The 20,669-nt window shown below is 44.7% G+C and overlaps 1 protein-coding gene across 8 annotated transcripts in view; it reads right to left on the reverse strand.

Moving 5' to 3' along the window:
- GPC3 (glypican 3) overlaps positions 1-20,669 on the reverse strand; it is a 131,710-nt gene that overhangs the window by 10,962 nt on the left and 100,079 nt on the right. For 3 of the 8 annotated variants that reach the window (XM_077308275.1, XM_077308276.1, XM_077308281.1), the window contains exons 7-8: positions 15,917-16,076; positions 5,991-6,772 (exon numbers count right to left, since the gene is read on the reverse strand). In XM_077308275.1, coding sequence (XP_077164390.1) covers positions 6,522-6,772; positions 15,917-16,076 — 411 coding nt within the window. In that variant the 3' untranslated portion in view covers positions 5,991-6,521. Of the gene's footprint in view, positions 1-5,990; positions 6,773-8,743; positions 8,872-9,582; positions 9,946-10,597; positions 11,691-15,916; positions 16,077-20,669 lie in introns of those variants that run through there. The other 5 variants (XR_013226246.1, XR_013226247.1, XM_077308280.1 and 2 more) reach the window with 5 other exon arrangements.

A 20,669-nucleotide genomic window follows, 5' to 3' on the forward strand; every position in this document is an offset into this window, starting at 1 on the left:
GCGAACTCGGCCGGCCCGACAGCTGGACTCCATCCTGGCTGCGGATGGAGGTGGCGAGGCTGCCCAGGAGTGTGACTGCGGCCACCGGGATGCAGGACTCATGTCCGTCGGGTGAGTACGTCTCAGCCAGCCCGGGGCATCCTCACCGCAGGCTATCCAGGTGCTGCAGGGGCAGGGGACTGTCAGGCCACCGTCCAGTTACGGTAGAGGGTCTGTGGGTGAGTTGGGGTGCGTGTTCCCCCACAGGTAGGAAGAGCCCATGGTCCTCATCTGAACTGGTGCCAGCCGCAGCTGTTGCTTACTAAAGAAACAACATTTCAGCGTTTCATCCAGACGGACTCCAAGTTGCCCATATCCAGGCTGCCTTAGCACCCCTTTTGCCATTGCGATGCATGCCAACGCTGGCACTGCAATTGCAAGCACATCAGCGAGCCTCCACTGTGGATCCTTCTCTCGACAACATGTGCAATGCACAGCCATTCCCAAAGAAGAGTACTTCATGCAGGGAGGACAAGCTGTCCTCTCCCATCAAAAATGTTTTAAAGCTAAAGATTTTCCTGCAGGGGCTACGATTTAAAATGTCAACAAGGAACACAGGATACATTTTAATCTTCAGTCTTACACCAGAGTAGGAAGAATACAGTAGGGGGAAATAACTGACTACTCTAACCTCTGGGCCTGACTTCCTGGAATTTGTTGGGAGACCTCACAGAAACTCATTTATGCTAGTCTTGGTTGCCAGGCTTCAAGCTTTCTTGGGCTGCCCTGTTGTTCCTGTTTTATGGGTCCCTTAGCCTAGCGGTACCCAACCTTTCTCAGGTCAGGGACCGCCTCCGGAGTGAGGGAAGAGCCGACGGCCCGGGTGCTGCGAAAACGCGCACGTGCAATTGCCGCGCATGCGTGTTTTCGCCACCAGGATGTCTGTTGTGGGGAGATTCAAATGGGTAGCCGTGTTGGTCTGAAGTAGCACAATAAAATCAATTCTATTGCTCTATATTCCCTGTCATGTAAGGAGTTCATAGTCCGAGGAAGAGCGCTTGCACTCGAAAGCTCACGCCTTGAATACATCTTTGTTGGTCTTAAAGGTGCTACTGGACTCTGATTTTATTGTCTTGTGGGGAGAGGAAGAGAACGCTATTGTAGGCTGCTTTGAGACTCCTTGGGCTAATGAAAAGCAGGGTATAAAACCCAACTCTTCTTCAGCCTACCGATGGGTGGCTGAAACTGATTTGCCCAGATTGCATTCCAGAATACTTTTAGGAGGAATTGTGCTTCAGTGGTAGAGCGTCCACTTTGCACACATAGGGTTCTAAATTCAGTCCACAGCAACTCCAGCTAAAAAGATCAGGTGATGCGAAAGACTCATACCTGAAACGTTGGGAAGCCACAGCAAATCAAAATAGACAAAACTGTCCTCGGTAGACCCACGGTCTGACTCACATAAGGCAACTTCGTATGTAAAATAAATTAATATTGCCTGTGGCCCAATTGTGCTTTCCTGTCTCATTAGAGAACAGTTCTTTGTCAAGTAGTTCCTTAACAAGATGATGGATGGCAGAAGTTGCATCTGCAGGTCTGCTGTGGAAGGGGGTGGGAAAGTATGAGGTTTCTTAGAACTTCTCAAGATTTGTTAAGACCTCAACAGTCCCCTGGGAAGTCCTCTTTCTCTCACTAACATTTTACTATCATGTAGGAAGGAAAAAAGGTCTTAAAATTCTATGCATAGCAACTGCAGATCTCTCACCATCTTGTCTAGTTGCAGCTTAAGTCGATTCTTGATGGTGACCATGTTACTAAAAACATTATATTACCACAAGCAGCTTTTTCTTCTTCAGAGGCTATTACATGCAAGCCCAGAGTTTAAAGGAAGCAACACAGATACATGCACACACAGCCAGATGTTTGTGCGTGTGTATCTCTGAACATTAAGAGAAGCCAGCAAAAAAATTCATTCATTTCCAACACCTACAGATCACTGTAAAAACAGAGTTATCCACCAAGCTCTTACTACAGACCCTGCTTTTAAGGGCTGCATAAAGTTGATCAGAGTAGTTTTCTGCCACTCTCCTTTAATATTCTTTTTTTAAAAAAAAATTTGACTCACCTTAACTGAAGCAGACATTGAGATTGTAATTATGGGAATGTCTTACAGGGTAAATTTGTAAATTCAGCGATCAGCTTGAGTTACTGAAATTAGCAAGGCTAATTTTAATGTCACTATTCAGAAGAGCCCGCGATTTGGAATTTCTTAATGGCCTTCAGGGGGGAAAAAAGCCTTTATACACGGTACAATCTCAGCTTCATTCTTACCTAAATTCCTTCTCTTGGGTCCTGTGAATGCCCTTGTTTTGTAGCCAACACAAACTTTGTCCAGTAAAATAATGTAAGGGACTCTGAATGAAAAGAGCTTAGCTGTTCCCTTGGCTCCTGTTATTTTAAAGCAGAAATAACTTTGGTTTTCCCGATTCATAGACAAAGCTCCAAAATGCAAAGCATGCTCAGCTCCCCGGCTCAGCATGAAAAGGGCCTTCAAATATTCGCCAGGGCAAGTAATGGACTTACGAGGGGGATGAAAAGAGGCGCTTCAGCCCTACCCTATCAATGATCTTGCTTCAGAATTTCATTCTGTTTACATTTCTCCCCCCTCCCTTTTAAAATATCTCCGCGGCCTTCAGCTACATAAAAGACTGTCACTTGTAAGACGCTCATTTATGTATGTTAATGTGCAATGTGCCGAGCATTGCAGAACATCAGCCAGGGTGTGAGTGTGAATGGCACAAAAGAGGTGGAGCGAGGCACTTAATGCAACAGTTGCAAAGTGTGTTGTGTTGCTGGAGGAACGTTCATCTTGCACCCTTTTATATCTTATGAACAAGGTGGCATACTTAAAAGAGTCTGGGGTTGGTGGCGCGAGAGAAGGAGAGAGAAACAAACATGGATGTGGAAACTCTGTGATGGATGTGGAAACTCTGTGATGGACCCCTAGCCCCCCTGAAACATCCAGAAGAGAGCGACTAGGAGAAGTTCACAGTAAGAGAAATTTTGAATCTGGTATGGGAGCTTAGATTCTTCCACTCAAAGGTGTTTTCAAAACTGACACCTAATGCTTGCTTATGTTGCAAGGTAGGAAACAGCCATCTAGGATCACTCTTGAATTTACATATTAGCTTGTTTACAAAAAGCCCAGGTAGGATTCTGCAGACTCCAGTAGTGCAGAGGGAAGGAAGATCTGCTGGAAATACACAGGGCCATTCCGCACAACTGGTAATGTTGCTAAATCTGAGCGCTACTGAAAAGCGCTGCAATCAATAGCGGCATGTCTCAGTAACGCACATAGTCGTTTTTCTCAGAAAAACAGCTCTCCCACTAGCACTGTTCTCGTAACGCCCAAGTTTTTAGTCTCGCCGAAATCGCAACAAAGGAGGCGATATTTTTCTGCGCTTCCTCCCGCCCCTGGCCGTCAATCAAACATAACAGCCAATTAACTGTTGTGTTCATGCTCCCCTTTAAAAATTGTTTTTTTAAAACCCGAAAACACCTGTAGCAATGCATATTTGTTCATTCAATGTATCAGAAAGACCCTTTTTGCTGGCATAGGAGCTGGTGCTTAATCGTTTACATGCTCTTAACGTTAAAAAAAAAATCCTCCCCCCCAGGTGCAATTTCTGGCCGAAATTATGGGCAGTGTCAAACAGGGGGCTATATTGTGCTCGGAAACTTTACTGACAATTGCTTGTGGAGGGATTTCAGCTGAACAAGCATCGCTTATTCGTTGCTTTTGCTGGTTTAAGGGGGGGGAAATGGTGATCACGACACTGGAAGCTCAGGTGCGAGAACTTAGGAAGGGACACGCTTGCTACCGCTATACTGAGAATGCACATGTCTTTTTTGGATGTGTTGCAGGTTGTTTTCAAGAGTCTAGCGGTTTTTTAAGGGGGATTCCCCAAAAAGCGCTACAACAAAGCGATTGTTGCGGGAGTAGTACAGATTGTGTATGTCATCGTGCGCAATGTTTAAAAAATAGCGCTACACAATGGTAAGACTTCAGCAACATTAACGCTGTGTGGAATGGCTCACAGATAAAGCTGCTGAACTAGCATTGGGACTCTGGGTTGGGAGATTTTGTTGGTGGAGCCTGTAGAAGGCAGGAACCAGCAAAGCGTAGTGCCATTCTCTCCATCAGGACAACTGATTTCTGTTGTCTAGAGATCAGCTGTAATTCCAGGAGATAGTCAGGCCCCACCTGGAGGCTGGCATCCATAGGCCACCTGACAGGAACCAAAGCCTGGCCAGCAGAATAAAGTGGGAAAACTCTTGCTGGTGCAGGACTCAGTGTCAGATTAGGTCTATGAGATCCAGGTTTAAATCCCTTTTCAGCCATGAAATTCACTGGGTGACTTTTAGCCCAGGTCACACTCTTCCTCAGCCAGATCGACCCCAGAGAGCTGTTGGGATAAAATGGAGGAGAAGAATGTATGATGCCCTGAACACCTTGAAATAAGAAGATTAAAAATGTGACAGACAGGTAGAGGATAGAATCATAAAGTTGGAAGGGGCCATACAGACTATCTAGTCCAACCCCCGGCTCAATGCTTAAAGCTCAAAGTATCCAGGATAAGAACCCCCCCCCCCATATCTAGCTGATATTGTTCTCCACATAGTTTAAACCCATTACTGTGGGTCCTATCCTCTGCTGCCAAAAGGAACATTTCCCTGCCCTCCTCTAAGTGACAACCTTTCAAATACTTAAAGACAGCAATCATGCTCACTCTAAATCTCTTTTTCTCCAGGCTGAAGTCTTGGTATCCAGGCCCCAAATCATTTTCGTTGGTCTCCTCTGAACCCTCTCAATTTTGTCCACATCCTTTTAAAGTGAGGTCTCCAGAACTGCACACAGAACTCCAGGTGGGGTTTGACCAATGTGGCATACAGTAGAGCTAGTCTTGTGATTTTGATGTGATGCCTCTGTTGATGCAGGCCAAGACGGCTTTTGCCGTCTTTACAGCTGCATCACACTGTCCGCTCATATTTGCAGACAAATACCCAAAAATCTCTTTCATACACACTGCTACCCAGAAGTGTATCGCCCATCCAGTATGCACGTTTCTCTTTTTTGTGACCCAGATGTAGAACTCTGCGCTTATTGAATTGCATCGTGTTCTCATTTGCCTACTTTTCCAAAGTGTTCAGATCTCGCTGAATTCTAACTTCTGTTCACTATGCCTCCCAATTTGGTGTCATCTGCAGATTTAATAAATCCCCCAACCCCCTCATCCAGACCCACCTCCCTCCACTCAGATAAAATACCATTGACAACCACTCTTTGAGTGCAGTTTTCTAGCCACTTCTTTATCCACCTAACTAACTGAAAATCCTGTCCACCGTTTCCCAGTTTACCTGTCAGAACATCATGCCATTCTTAAATACTTGGTGCTTCTTGGTGTGATGAGGAACCAAGTCACCTTGCAAGCTAAAACTTAGCAGCTCTGCTTGCAGGGTTCTATGCTCCTTTAGTTTTAAAATGAGAAAATACTTGGTGCTTCTTTAAATGTGCCATCACACTCCCCCTCCCCTCTTGTGGACAGATAAGCAAGAGAGGGCAAGGAGGGAGTTTTCCCCACAGTGGATGGACATTTGTTCAGTATCCCTATAACTGTTAATGTCAGCCCTTTACGGCAAGCCAAAGGAAGGCTTCTTGCATCCGAAAACCATGTGAATTAATAAAGAAATGTTAGGGACTTGTGAACAGAGATGTCTAGTTATGGAAGGAAGTGCAACCAGGAAGGCTGAAGTCAACCTTTTCCTATGGGAGGAAAGCCGCTTTCGACTCTGCCTGGCCAGGGACTTCTTATTTGGAAACAAAACACAGAGTTATTTGTTTTTTTTTTAATCTAGCACACCTGGGTCTGGCTTGGCCCCGACCAGCTGCACTTACATACTCCCAAGAGGGCAGCCAGATCCAAAATTCTATAATAAGAGATACAGTGAGGTCATTTTAGCATGTTTTGTAGCCATTTTAATATCACAGAACTGAGGCTCAGTTTGCGGGGCTTCAGGGGTCTTAACAGATTTGACCTTCATGAGGAAGAACATTACAGCAGCCGGAATGTTCATGCTGGCGAACTAGTTTCCAACCACTCGTGTATGTGAGAGAGAGACAGACAGACTGGCATGTTAGGCTGATGATGTGGCAGCTGTGCAAAGCTTAGGGGAGCGGGGTTTAGCCAGGTAAGCCTGAAAAAAAGTCGCTACTAATCACATGGTCCACTGGCAAGATCCTCATGCTGCAGCCAAGTTTGGCCTTCCCCCATTGCCAGTTTTCTCCTCCGACTGTGGCAGGCCCAAGGCACATGGGGACCATCTGTGTGGGCTGTGGGCAATGGGAGAGATTTGTGATCTCGTGCGTCAAAGCACATTGCCTGAGAGGCTCTTTTCATCCCACAGCTTGGAAGCTCATGGAAGAATGAACCTGGGGGTTGGGGGAGAGGATGAGAGTAGCTGCCACCCAAATTAGCTTGCTATTAAAAATCAAAGTCCCATTCTTTGCAGAGAGGCAATGAATGCTCTTGGATGCTGATGTTCAGTCCGCTCCTGGTCATTTCCAGCATCTGGCTAGGATGTGTGCTTATGGACCACTGTCTGCTCAACACTCCTTCCCATCTGTTCACTGGACAGTCTTGTCTCTTCCTGGAGGTTGGTTGGAACCATCTGCTCAGGCAGAGGTGCCAGACAACCAGAGAACTGGAGAGGATGGAGCCTACCACACACACCTCTGTAAAGAGGAAAATGATCTCATGCTCTGGAAAACAAAAAGCACTCATTCCTCCAGAAGCAGATGCTGCTTCTAGATAGTGACACACAGACAAAAGGTGCACATTGAATAGAAGACAGTGGTTTATCATCTGCATCAGGTACAGATATGAAAGAAGAGGGTTGTACTCGCTACATGGCAACAGAGCACCCCACAAAGTCTGGGAAGATGATGGGCCAAAACTGGATAACCATCACCTAGTGTCATGTGATGAGGAACCAAGCAAAGCCACAAGGACAGTCGGGAGATGATCACGTGCCAAGCTACTTGGGTAATGCTGAAAACAGCCTGCATGTTATTTATTATATTCATTTATACTCTGACTTTTCTCCCAGTGGGGATCTCCTTCTCTCTCTCATATTACTCTCACAGTAATCCTGTGCGGGTGTTTGGCTGAGAAAGTGTGACTAGCCCAAGGTCACTCAGCAAGTGTCAATGGTACAAGTTGGGATTTGGACCTGGAATGCTCCAGGTACTCTTAACCACTATACCACATAGAGTCTCAGTTAAGTTCCTCTTCTCATACCTTGCTGTCTCTGCCCTAGTAGAGGGGAGGGTAGTGGTAAGTACAGCCAGAGCTTTTCCAGTGATGGCATCTTGTCCGTGGAATGCCCTTCCCCTTCAGGCTCACCTGTTCTGCTGAGAAGCCAGGCCCAAACATTTCTTTTTGCCCTGGCTTGACTAAGTGGACTCGTCTCTTTAAATGAGAGAACCAGCATGTTGTAGTGGTTAAACAGCGGCAGACTCTAATCTGGAAGACTGGGTTTGATTCTGCTTCTAACCCGAGGAGTGCTTTAGTTGGGCAATTTTAGGCTGCTAAATATTTTATAAATTTAATACATTTTTATTTTATGTTTTACTTTCCTGTAATCAATCACATAAGAAAGAGAAGAAGAAGAAGAGTTCGTTCTTATATGCCCCTTTTCTCTACCCAAAGGAGGCTCAAAGCGTCTTACAGTCACCTTCCCTTTCCTCTCCCCTCAACAGACACCCTGTGGGGTGGGTGAGGCTGAGAGAGCCCTGATATCACTGCTCGGTCAGAGCAGTTTTCTCAGTGCTGTGACAAGCCCAAGGACATCCAGCTGGCTGGGGCGGGGAGGGGGGGAGCGTGCAATCAACCGCAGTTCGCCAGATTAGAAGTCTGCACCCCTAACCACAACATCAAGTTGTCTCTACAGCTCCACTGATTGCCCCAGCCCCCCCCCCCCCAAGGGAAAGGAAAATGATTTCATCCCCTTTCCCACTGAAGCTTCTCAATGCAAATGGATATTACCCTGCATGGGTTCTTTCAATGGTTGCAAAGGAAAACTGCAGGGGAGAAGGAGGAACACAGGAAATACCAGCAGCCCTTTAGTCTGCAGATCACTGGAACCGACCCTTCGTCAAGTTCATGATAGCTGCTGTCAGTTAAACAATTATGCTTTGCGTAACTGTACACTGTATTACAGGGGTAGTCAAACTGCGGCCCTCCAGATGTCCATGGACCACAATTCCCAGGAGCCCCTGCCAGCAGTCCATGGACATCTGGAGGGCCGCAGTTTGACTACCCCTGCTGTATTAGAATGAAAGCAAGGTGGATACGGCAACCTTGCAATGCTCTGTCTTCTAGGCACTCTTCACTTTGTGTGAGCTGTTAGAGTTTCCTGGATCCAGGAAGAAATAAACCAGGAGCTCCAGACATGAGGTGTGTGTATGTGTGTGTAAAGGTAAAGGTATCCCCAGTGCAAGCACCGGGTCATGTCTGACCCTTGGGGTGATGCCCTCTAGCGTTTTCATGGCAGACTGTGTACACAAATGTATATATGGGACAACCCAGATGAAACACTGCATGGCACAAGCACAGACGTGTTCCATGTTGCGACTGTCCATCAAAAAGCTGCTGAACCATGCTCCACATCTCTTTCTTTCCCCAAATATTGGTCTTGTACTTACTATCCCATAAGATATTTGAGGCAAGATCTTGTTCCAACAATAATGTCATGATCTCCAGCTACTTTAAGCTAACTCAGACTGTGAAATTGATGATCGGGGAATAAAATATTGAATTTGGAAGCTTGCACCTAAAAAAAAAAAAAAAAGTAACTGCAGCAGGCAAATATTCTTGTCCAAAACAAACTGACCGTCTCTTGTAGAACAAACTGCCCTGTGGCATGATGTAGGGGAGGACAAAAAATATGACTTTTGCTGCAGCTTGGACAGAGCAGAATCACATAAACCTCCAGGAGAAACAAAGCACACTTAAGAGTCAGCAGAAGGAAAGAGTGCACCTGATGGAGCTGGGGGGGGGGAGCCACACTGGGGGGGGGCAGGGGAAGGATATTACTGATATTCCAATAATAACCACCAGTGGACAATTTGAGCAGTTTGGTGAATGGGAAAACTCCCCTCTCCCAGACTTGATAACAGCTGTGCAAAAGCCCTAGTTCCTAGTACAGGAAACACCTTTCGGGATCCTTGGGACCACAATCAACTAGCTCCAAAGAACAGCAGGCATCACAGCAGGTGGTGCAGGGAAGCCCGAAGGACAGGCCAGTAAAAAAGCCTGAGACATGATTTGAGGCGGTTATTGTGTTGCTGACCAGTCTACTTCAACCCCATGGAGCCTCCAACTCTTTGAGATCTCTTTGAAATCTCTTTAGGGAGCTGAGCTGGAACACATTCACTTCTCTTTTTGAGAAATGCTCAGCCCATGCTGGACTCATTAACCCTTAGTTGCTCCGCCCCTATCCCATGTACATATAGTCTCCCTACAACACCATTGCTATGTAATACTGTGTATTCCCCATTTCTCCAAGAAGTGACAAGTTCCAAGAACATTCTTACCTGGGATTAGTTTCCTTTGGATGCTAGCCTACCACAGGATGGCTTTATCATATTAGCTTTGTTAAAACATTTACACACACATGTATGTGCACACAGAGTTGGTATGTATAGAGTTAAATTTAAATCTGGTTGGGGTTATTGTATATACATATGGACAAACACAAACCCCAACTGGATTTAGGTGGAGGCAGAGTAGTATCCCGGATACAGAACCATGTACGTGCATCATTTTCCCAGAGATGGGAGGAGAAAAAGTCAGCCTTGAATCCAACTAAACACACACCAAAAGTAGCATCAGTCCACCGCAAAACCTTTAAAAAAAAGCCATATAAGATCACATTAAGATCAACCACAACACAACACAGCATGCATGCTTTAAAGGAAAGATCTTTAAATCCCTAAAGGGTCTGGGACAATTGTACCTGTGGGACCGCTTCTCCCCGTACACCTCTCCCAAGGGCATTAAGATCAAGCCAGCAAAATCTGCTTTGGGTCTTTGGCCCATGTAGATCAGAATGGCCTCAGCCAGAGCCCCCTCTCTCTTCCCTTGCCACTGAAATCTAGAAGAGGCCATTATGGATGGAGCGGTTTTTAGATGTTTTGATTATTTTACTTTTTCCCCACCCTGAGTGCAAAGAGAAAGTGCAGGTTACTACTACTACTACTAGTACTACTATTATTATTATAATTATAAAATTTCCATGTTCCCCAAATTACCCTTCTAGCTGCAGCTTTCTACTTCTCTGTCTTCTAGTCTCCAAAGTGCTCCTTAGTCTCACTATCCCTCATATTGCTTTCATCTGAGAATAGGCTGTCCTATTGAAGAGCTACCTCTACCTGGAGACTTACCTCTTGACCAGGGGTAGTCAAATTGCAGCCCTCCAGATGTCCATGGACTACAATTCCCAGCGTTTGCCGGAGGGCCGCAGTTTAACTACCCCTGATCTTGACTATTAGCTCCCACCGAAGAAACATCTACAGCTCTTAACTTTCTATTGTCAGAGGTCACAAATCCTACTAATTGTATTATTCTAGGCCAAAGTATTCATAGATTCATTCAAGCCCACAACAACTTCCTCTTCCAACCTCAAGTGTTTTCCCCAAAGCAATTGTTTTTCACTTCCTGATTTGCAAAGCAGAGAAGGCTAAAAAAATCCTGTTGGGTGAGCCAACTCCATGGGGGTTAGGGTGGAAAGTACCCTCAAACTGCAGCTGGCTTATGGCAACCTGTTGAGTTTTCAAGGCATGAGATGGATAGGGATGGTTTGCCATTGCCTGCTTCTGTGTAAGTAACCATGGGCTTCCTTGGTGGTCTGCCGCCCACGTACTAACCAGGCTTAACTCCTGAGATCTGACGAGATCGGGCAAGCCTAAGCCATTCAGAGGTCAGCATTCTCCAAAGGGTGTAAAAACACAAACTAATTGATTTTTCTAGAATTTTGATAAGATCTACTGCCCCGAGAAAGGTTGCCTCACCCCAGTTCCACCCACAAAGCCAAACACGTTAAGCCCCTTGTGCAAGGCCCTGATCCCATATGGATATTGTGGAGCCACTCAGTACTTCAAGCAAACGTCTAATGGGGCTAAGCTGATTGTCAGCCAATCTGGTGAAATTTAAAAGTTTGGCAGCAAGGACTCATACATGGCTTCCACAAAATAGGCCTGAGAGACAAGGAAGAGAATGACTTAAACTAAGACAATTGTTGCTGTAGTTGTTAAGTGCGAAGTTGTATCTGACCCATAGCGACCCCATGGACAATGATCCTCCAGGCCTTCCTGTCCTCTACCATTCCCCGGAGTCCATTTAAGTTCGCACCAACTGCTTCAGTGACCCCATCCAGCCACCTCATTCTCTGTTGTCCCCTTCTTCTTTTGCTCTCGATCGCTCCCAGCATTAGACTCTTCTCCAGGGAGTTCTTCCTTCTCATGAGGTGGCCAAAGTATGTGAGTTTTGACAATAGGTTATGCCAGCTTATTTCAGCTATGTCCACCCCGATGGTAGTAGTGAAAAGTGTTGTCAAGTCACAGCTGGCCTATCACGACCCTGTGTGGATTTCTAGGCAAAGAGAAGTTCATGTCATTAGGGATGACCACAAACTGGCTCACAAACAAAAGTTGTGCATTTTATTTTTTTATTTATTTATTTATTTACTTACTTATTTAGACCAATTTGTGGTTTGCGAAGTGATGTTAGCGAACTAAAAAGCTGCCGATAACTTCCATTAATTTTGATGCAGTTTGTGGCAGTTGATGAAGAGCATAAGATGGGGTTTTAAATGCTTGAAGCCATTTTAAGCCCCTTCTTTCTGTTCTTCACAAAAAAACAGCTGAGTGGCAGAGAGTAGAAAGCAGGGGTTTAACAGGCTCAGAGCCACTTCATTCTCCCCTTGCTGCTCAGCTGTTTGGTTTAAGTGGCTCTGAGCCAATGTTTCCTGCTTGTTGGTGCCTTTTGCAGGGAGCAGAAAGTAGGGGTTTAAATGGCTTGTGAACTGGCATATCAGTTTGTGGTTCAGTTTGTGGTTGAGCCATGAACCAAACTGTAAAAATGTAGTTCATATCCATCCCTATTTACCATTGCCTGCCTCCATACCTCACTCCTGGTGTTCCTTGAAAGGCTCCCTTCCAAATATAAGTCAGGGCCAGTCCTGCTTAACTTCTGAAATTTGATGAGATCAGCCAACCTAGGCTACTCCCATACAGAACCAGAACTGGGCATCTTTGGGAGACCAATGAAAAGCAGAATCAAGTTTCTCTTCCCTTGTAGGCCTTGGCAAGGTCAGTTTCCCTAGCAAGGTCAGCTTCTGTCTTGGTTCTTTTGCCACAAACTAGTGGATTGATCTCTCCCTCCCATCTGCTTTCCTCTTCTACTCCTTGGCTCAGCCTTCTACTTACACTCGCCCGGCAGCCAAGAACCACAGAACTTGATACACAAACCTCCCCTTTGTGTATGTAACTGTACAATCTGTGTTGGGCTGTTTTGTCAAGTCTACTGGAAATAAATAAGTTCAGTTCGTCATTTAGCTCGCAGGTTGGGCCAACTTATTTTTAGATTTTCTCCCCCCACCCCAAATTCTAAGGCACATGATCCAGCAGCAGATATAATCCAGAACACACACATAGTTAAGACAACCTACACTCATAAACAGTCAGCACAACATCCTGCATCTAACAATGTAATTCAGTTTCTTTTTTTTTAAGTCATTGGGTATTTTACTAAGGGCATTTATTGTTTAAAAGGCATTTAAATTTATTTAAAACTGTAGAGAAACTCCACCTTGGGAAATTCCCACTGACCTGGGGCCGGTGTGTGGGGAGACGGATCTTGAAAGGCAAGTAGCTCGGGGGGGGGGGGTGATGTTATAGAATCTGCCCTCCAGAGCTGCCATTTCTTTCATGGGGATTGATCTCTACAAGACAGCAGATCAATTGAGATGCCGGAAAGTCTCTAGGAGACACATGGAGGCTGGTAACTTGGGCAAGAGACCTAATTTAGCTGAGGAACATTTCCTAGGACTTCACCTGAGAGTGAAAATAATAGGAAAAAAAATACCTTATAGCATGGTCTTTGTGTAGCATGGCTCTCCAACATCACCTCTGTGCATAGAGTACAACTTGTCATATGGAGGACCCATCTTGGGTTACAGCAACTTCCTCAGCAAGCACGGAACATATGCCACTTTTGGGTCTCAAAGCCGCACAGTTTGGAGGGAAAGCGAGGGGGGGAGCAATCAGGGCCCTTCTGCCCACCCACACTTTAACACCCTTCCCAATTTACAGGACTTTGGAGATTCTGCAAAAGGTTTTGCTGTTCTCAGATCTAGTTTGCAAGGGCCCTGGGGGGGGGGGAGGCCATCTGCAGAGTTCTTCCACTCCACCCCCTTAATCTAGCACATTTGGCCCCTAGTTTCCTTATATTCAGGAGGAATTTTGCTTTTTATCGTACATATCGTGGACACAAGCAGTTTTGACAAGTGCAATTACCTTGATCTTCATTTTAAAAGAACTCAGATAACTGGTATTTTTCAAATTTTTCACGTGTCAGATGGGCAAAGGAGCAAAAGGAAAGGCACAGTTATTTAAGTGCCAAGTCACAACTGGCTTATGGAGACTCCAACAAGGTGCTTTTCAAAGCAAGCAAGAAGCAAAGGTAGCTTGCCATTGCCTTCTTCTGTAGAGTGAGACATGGCTAGGTCCCTCGATTTTAAAAAATAAATGTAACCATCGGAGAAGGAGTGCCAGTTTGATCACTAGAGTGCAGCATCGGCACAGAGGGAAACCCTTATCTTCTGAACAAAACCACCCCCAGGCTATGGTGAGTTGTCCCGCAAGGGGGGGGGGGTGTGTGAGAATAAGTATTATTATTATTATTATTATTATTTAATTTTTAGACCGCCCTTCTCCCAATAGGTCTCAGGGCGGTTTACAACATAAATAGTTAAAACACAATAAAATCCCCATAAAAACCCCAATTAAAAGTTACATATAACATATCACATAACATATAGCGGCGGTGGTCACAATTCTGATCTTAGTTCAGCCTGGTGGAGAGAATAATGTTCAGAAGAGGGTGGCACCAATACAATACATCTAACCATGATCTCGGTGTTAGAGATCTCAATATTGGAGGGGATCCTCTGATGGATTAGTGGGAGAGCTGCCCTGGCCTCAACCATATGCCTGGCGGAAGAGCTCCGTCTTACAGGCCCTGCGGAAAGCTGGTAGATCCTGCAGGGCCCTTAGCTCTTCTGGGAGCTCGTTCCACCAGGTTGGGGCCAGGACTGAAAAGGCCCTGGCCCGGGTCGAGGCCAGGCGAGCATCCCGTGGGCCCGGGACAACCAGTAAATTCATACCCGCAGAGCGGAGTGCCCTGCGGGGGGCATAAGCAACCAAGCGGTCCCGCAGGTAGACGCAAGTAGATTCTTCCTCCCCCACACTCCAGAGTGGGAAGAAGATTTTGAACAGGAAAACATTATATAGAGAAAGGGTTAAAGATGCTTTTTTCACCAGCACTACCTCTGCTCTGGTCAAATTCTCTCACACACCTCACAGCTGCATTTGATTAACAAAAGGAAATATGGGGGGAGGGGGGAGCCAATAATAGATCTTCCACAGGACATCTAGTCTGACCCTCAGGACTGCCCACATACTTCACGAGCACACAGTGAAGTCCTTCCTCCATATACAAGCGGCAAAAGGCTTGCACACGCCAATGTTCAGCACGTTAGTATATAATTACCTGTGAAAAATTTGCTGCACCCTTCTGAAACATTTTCCTATCACTGTTTTACTTACTCTTTACATATATGTATGTATGTATGTATGTAGAGAGCATGACAGGCTTCAGGTAGATGCCTCAGTTTCCACTCTATTAAATATGAGGCAATAGTTGGAGATCAAGGAAAGAGAGTTTATCTAAGCATCTGGCCTTGTTTTAAGAGACTATGTTTTCCTTTTTAAACTTGAAAGCCGCAGGCCTGATTCTGTCCAGGTTCCATTGTCTGGTGTTGGACAAGAGAAATGGATGCTTCTTGAAAGGAGGTTGACCCAGGCTCTGAAGACCAAGACAAGCCGGGCCAGATGTGTGCAGCAGCTACGAGGAGAACACTGCACCACTGAGTTGTTTAGCTGTTCCAGTTTACCACTGAGACCCAAAACTGCTGGAAGACAGCTTAGTTTGGCATTTTGCGGATTCTGTGAGCCAAAGCCTCCAGGTGTTGCTGACTGTTCACCATTTAACAGACTGTTCATATTTCTACAACTATGACCTTTTGTGACAAGAAGAAGAGTTGGTTTTTATATGCTGCTTTTCTCAAAGCGGCTTACAGTTGCCTTCCCTTTCCTCTCCCCACAACAGACACCCTGTGAGGTGGGTGAGACTGAGAGAGCCCTGATATTACTGCTCAGCCAGAACAGCTTTATCAGATTGCAAGGTTAGTATAGTAAGCCCTCCACTATATCCTCAGAAAATGTGCTGGCTGCAGATCAGCAAGATTCAGGCTTCTCCTTGGCCAGCTACAGGAGATGAGATAGCCCTACCTATTATTCATATCCAGGAACTGGTATATAGGGCCAAAAGATGCATACATGTCCAGTACCCAATGAAAATCCCCATGCAACCATATTCATCACATCCTTGTGATAGTATTCCCAAGCCACTCTCTGAGACCAAAAGAAACAACACAGATTTGAGGTAATTTTGACGGAGGTCTACATACTGTTTCTACTGTTACAGATCCTTCATCAGTCTGGAATGTAACTTAGTACCCCCAGCTTCCCTGTTACCTGCCAAGAATCTCAGCTGATTCTTCACTGTTAACCCGCCGTTTCCGGAACTGTCCCCATCGCAATCATCCTCATCGTCACAATCACCACTTTCCTCCTCCTCCTCATCTTCTGGCTTGTCCAGACCTTTCCGGTGAGAGATGGCCATTCCTTTTAACAACTGGAAAGAACATACAAGAAGTTGAGCAGAACCACCTCTGAAATGCCAGCAAAAGGACTTGATCACCACATGCAGCAGAATGAGGTGGTATAGTCCTAGAGTGGTAGAATAGATTGCCCCAGTTCAGAGAGCAGGTGTGAGCTAAGCTCCCCCTTCATAAGATAACTTTTAAGTAGAAAGCTAGCATCTCAGACCCAAAGAGGAACTAACCTGTCCTGTTCCTAGCTATGCAACATATTCTTCTTTGCACAGAGTTGTCTTGGGGAGAGTAAGTACTTGGAGGTATCACTTCTTATATACATCCTGAATTGCTTTGTCTGTTCTACCATTTCACTGTAGCAGCCACCTCATTCTGCTCAATAGCTGGCTACTGAGGAAAGAACAAAAACTACTGTACCAGTTTCCATCAAATGCTCTGTGTGCCACTTACCAAATTTTGTCTCGGACACCAGTTGTTGAACCATGTTGTCACTGACTCCCTGAATTTTATGCAGTGGACATGGTAAAATATTACTCACATCACGACACAACAACAACTGTTGCCACCACAATCCCTGACTCAGTTCACTTTTTCTCAGGCTTACATTTTAGGATTACTGCATTGTTGGTAACCATTGGAGATGGCGGTATTTTTCCTTATTGGTGCTTTTAAGTGCTGTTCAGTTGAAATGAATGGGTTGCCTGACTCACCACAACCACAGTCAGAGTCACATAATAGCTAGAATCTTAAACTAGGGTTAGGAAGATCCGGCTCCAAATCCAACTCTACTGTAAAATCTAACCTACCTCACAGGGTAGTTTTGAGGATATAATGGAAATGGCAGGAAAGAGAAGGTTAAAAACATAACGAACATTCAATAATACACGGTACAAGTGAAACTGTCAAAATGGTTAGCAGTTTATTTGAGATTCTTAATTTCTGCTTGTACTAAATAAGTCAGAGAACCCATCACTTTGAACAAGACCAGAATAACATCAATGGGCAGAAATATAGCTTATCGGGTTTGTGTGTGTCTTGTGCATTAGCCCAGGGGTAGTCAACCTGTGGTCCTCCAGATGTTCATGGACTACAATTCTCATGGGAATTGTAGTCCATGAACATCTGGAGGACCACAGGTTGACTACTCCTGCATTAGCCCACTGGTGCCCCTGAACCTTGATGAAGACAGGTGGCAACTGCCAATTGAGCAAATTAAGGGCATAAACCAGGGTCAAAAATACCCCTCAAGTGTACTGCCACTCTTTGGAAGTCTTGAAGTTTTAGAACTGAAAAATATATTTCCCTCTCTTTGTTGTTTTTTTGAAGGATCAAATACCAGAGAATAGATATTGTAGAAATGCATATCAAGTAGAGGACTTATTGCATACCCAGGAATTTAGCCAGTTTCATCCCTTTCCGCAATATCTGTACCTCTAAGCACATTCCAAATATTTTTTAAAGATACCTTTAGCTTTGAAATGCAGTCCCTCAAATTTTTGGGATTGTATAGTTTATGCAAGCTTGGAGTTGCATTCCTGACACCTGACCTCCCCTGTCCACAATAATATAAACATTTTTGCTAATGTTTGTATTAGAGGAATAAGAAGCCAGTAGCTTGACTTCAGCTCTCTCCAACTGCTGTGAATCATTCCTGGTTTGAAACAAGAATTACAGCTAGTAGCAAACTTGTTTACTCTAGAAGTGTGGTTTTTTTTTAAATATTTAGCACATTGCTGGATAATCCAAGATGAACTGTCCTGCTTTTTCTTCCCAGACTGGTGAGAATTCTCTGGACACTGTCCAGGGTCAGGCTCCCTGCCTTCTCAGGGAGCGGCTTTAGAATGCTAAGTTTTCTGTGAAAATGGGATGATTCTTTTACAGAGAAAGACTGGGTGGAAAGTAACATCAAAAAACATATGCATCAGCGAGCAACTGCACCACTCAATATTCAAACAAGATCCTTTGAGCCACTCTCCTAGAGCACCTGCATCTAGAACAGGCAGATAAATGTCTACTAGGATTTAAGAGTGATATGCAGATATGATCAAAACCCATGTGCTTCCTGAGGAACATGAATCAGATTAAGGTTGGGACTCAAGACAATTCCTCCTCCCTCCAGCCCATCTTTTTACACCAAGCAACCCTTGTAGCAACCTTTGCTAACTGAGGTCAGTATACTATAGTTGTATAAAGTAGGGTGTCAGAGACCCTGATTCAAATCCCAACTCTGCCATGGAAGTTCACCAGGTAACTTTGGGACAGTCACTCTCAGGTTAACCCACCTGACTGGGTGATATAACGATGAAATGCAGGAGGACAAGAAAATATAAGTTGCTTTAGATTCCCATTGGAAAGAGAAGTGGGGTACAGATAAGTATCTAAACAGATAACTTTCCTGCAACAACAATCCTTTACTTGAATTAAATTGTGCCTGGGAATGCTAACTTTCTAAAAAGGAAACAAACCACAGTTTGTTCAAATGCCTGTACTGTACATTACTCATTGGAGTTTCTTGACGACTTCCAACTTTAATCTTGGCATGAAGGGAAGCGAAGGACAGACCTAGTGAAGTTCATTTGGAGCCATCTATAGACCGTTTATGCACTGGAGGTTTCATGCTGGGCTGCAGGCTGGAGTTTTAGTCGTGGCAGGTTCCCCAACTCTTCCTGCACCCACAAGGGGGAGCATTTGGCCTGGTGCACCGCATCTGCCCTGGATTTGTACTCCTGAGCTGGGCAGTGAAGTTCCCAGTGCAGAAACAGTCATACTGAGGCCATGTCTACAGCACCTAGCAATCAGTAACAGAACTTATTTATTCTTATTTTGGCACATTAATTTGATCTGTCTACAACTGATTACTAGGTAAGTTGACAATAAAGTGACTTGATTTGAACCGTACTTAATTCTGGGGAGCTGACCAAATGAGCTCCATGAAAAACATATTTTCAAGTCACAAGAGGCAAAATAAGTGATGCATCTAAAGCACTTTCTCACTCACCCAACATAATGCTGAAGTTAGCTTGGGCAAAAACCAGCCCTACATAGCTTGCAGTTGGGTTGGCTGGAATTAGATGTGATTCGGAGGGGCAACCAACTTAGAACCCAAAACTAAATCATTCCTTTTCAAGCAGTTAAAAGTGATGGTTTAGGACCGGAAACTCTCAGTTTTAAGTCTCCATTGAGTGACTTTTGATTACTCTCTCTATGCTCAACTTCTCCTATAAGGTTATTGCAAGGATAGAATGAGGTCCCTAGAACAAGGGCAAAATAAAAGTTATTATTATAAACTAGTAAGCCCGTTGTAGCGAAAATAGAGAGAATGAGAAAAAGAGAGAATGTACACACTGCAGGCCATGACAATCCTGCCAAACTGATTTCAAGTCTCCAGATGTCTAGCATCTGCATTTCACCTATGGCTTTGAACAGACATGATTTCTACTGAAGTGTTCTATTTCCACTGGGTAGTTTGACAACCATATTCCATTGTTTTCACTTCTGTTCAAGTTAGAGCCGCAGGCCATGCCAACATCCTATTAACTAACAATTATGATCGTTTTCTCTTACCCCCAAATTACATATAAAGGTTTCCCTGCCTTTAAATAGCTGTTTTCGCTAAGTACTACCCGTGACATTGCTGCTCACACCCATCTTGTGGGAAGAGGCAGGAAAAATATACGGCCCAATAATCAACAAGTAGTATGTAACAACAACCAGGTTTTAAACTTAATGATAATTTATCCAGTTGCGAGAACTTACCTCTTTGCCAAACCGGGATGAGAGAGATAGCAATTAAAAAAAAATCAAATACTTGCACTATGCTGGGTACATTTGCATATGGATCTGGTATCTTCAGGGCACAAAACTATCAGTCACATTTTTGTCCCACCCTTCCCACAAGGCACACAGGGTGTACGTGTGGTTCTTCCCTCCTCCATTCTGCCCTCACAACAACCCTGTGAGATAAGATGGGATGAGACAGAATGACTGGCCCAGGGCCACCCAGGGAGCGTCTTGGTAAGAGTAGGGATTTCAACCTGGATCTCCCACATCCGAGTTCAATGCTCTAACCTTTCTTGCTGCAGCAGTAATACTATAAAGTGTGTATGTGTGTGTGTGTGTGGGGGGGGTTAGCAATTTGACTTGAAGACTTCCCCCTTGCAAAAAAAGCCAATAGGAAATTATAGGAAATTAACATGTTAACTCCATCCTAAATCAGAACTCCATCACATGAGTTTGTCCTAGAGACCAAGGTGTGTGTGTTATGCTCATCCTCCAACCATTAGGAAAAACACCAGGTTAGTTTATCTGGGTAAAGACTGTGACTAAAATTGGAGCCCACCAGTTAGGGAAGTGTTGAATAGATCAGGTGGAATCAGATCTTCCCTGGGTGTTTTGTCAGACGCTAGAGATGTAATAAGGCTTCTAACTTCAACCTCTGTAACTGGGTTCTAAACTGGTAGATTTAAAGGTTCAATGGGACTGTCCACGGTACTTGATTCTGTAGATGGTAAAAAGGATGGGTGAGCTCCAAGAATTCTGGAGAGGTGTGTGTACCAAATGTTTCCAGATATTTGGCTTCAAGATGTTGGGGGAATGTCCCAAGGCCAAAAGAG

Source organism: Paroedura picta, chromosome 13 (assembly GCF_049243985.1).
Source record: "Paroedura picta isolate Pp20150507F chromosome 13, Ppicta_v3.0, whole genome shotgun sequence".
NCBI classification, from domain to species: domain Eukaryota; kingdom Metazoa; phylum Chordata; class Lepidosauria; order Squamata; family Gekkonidae; genus Paroedura; species Paroedura picta.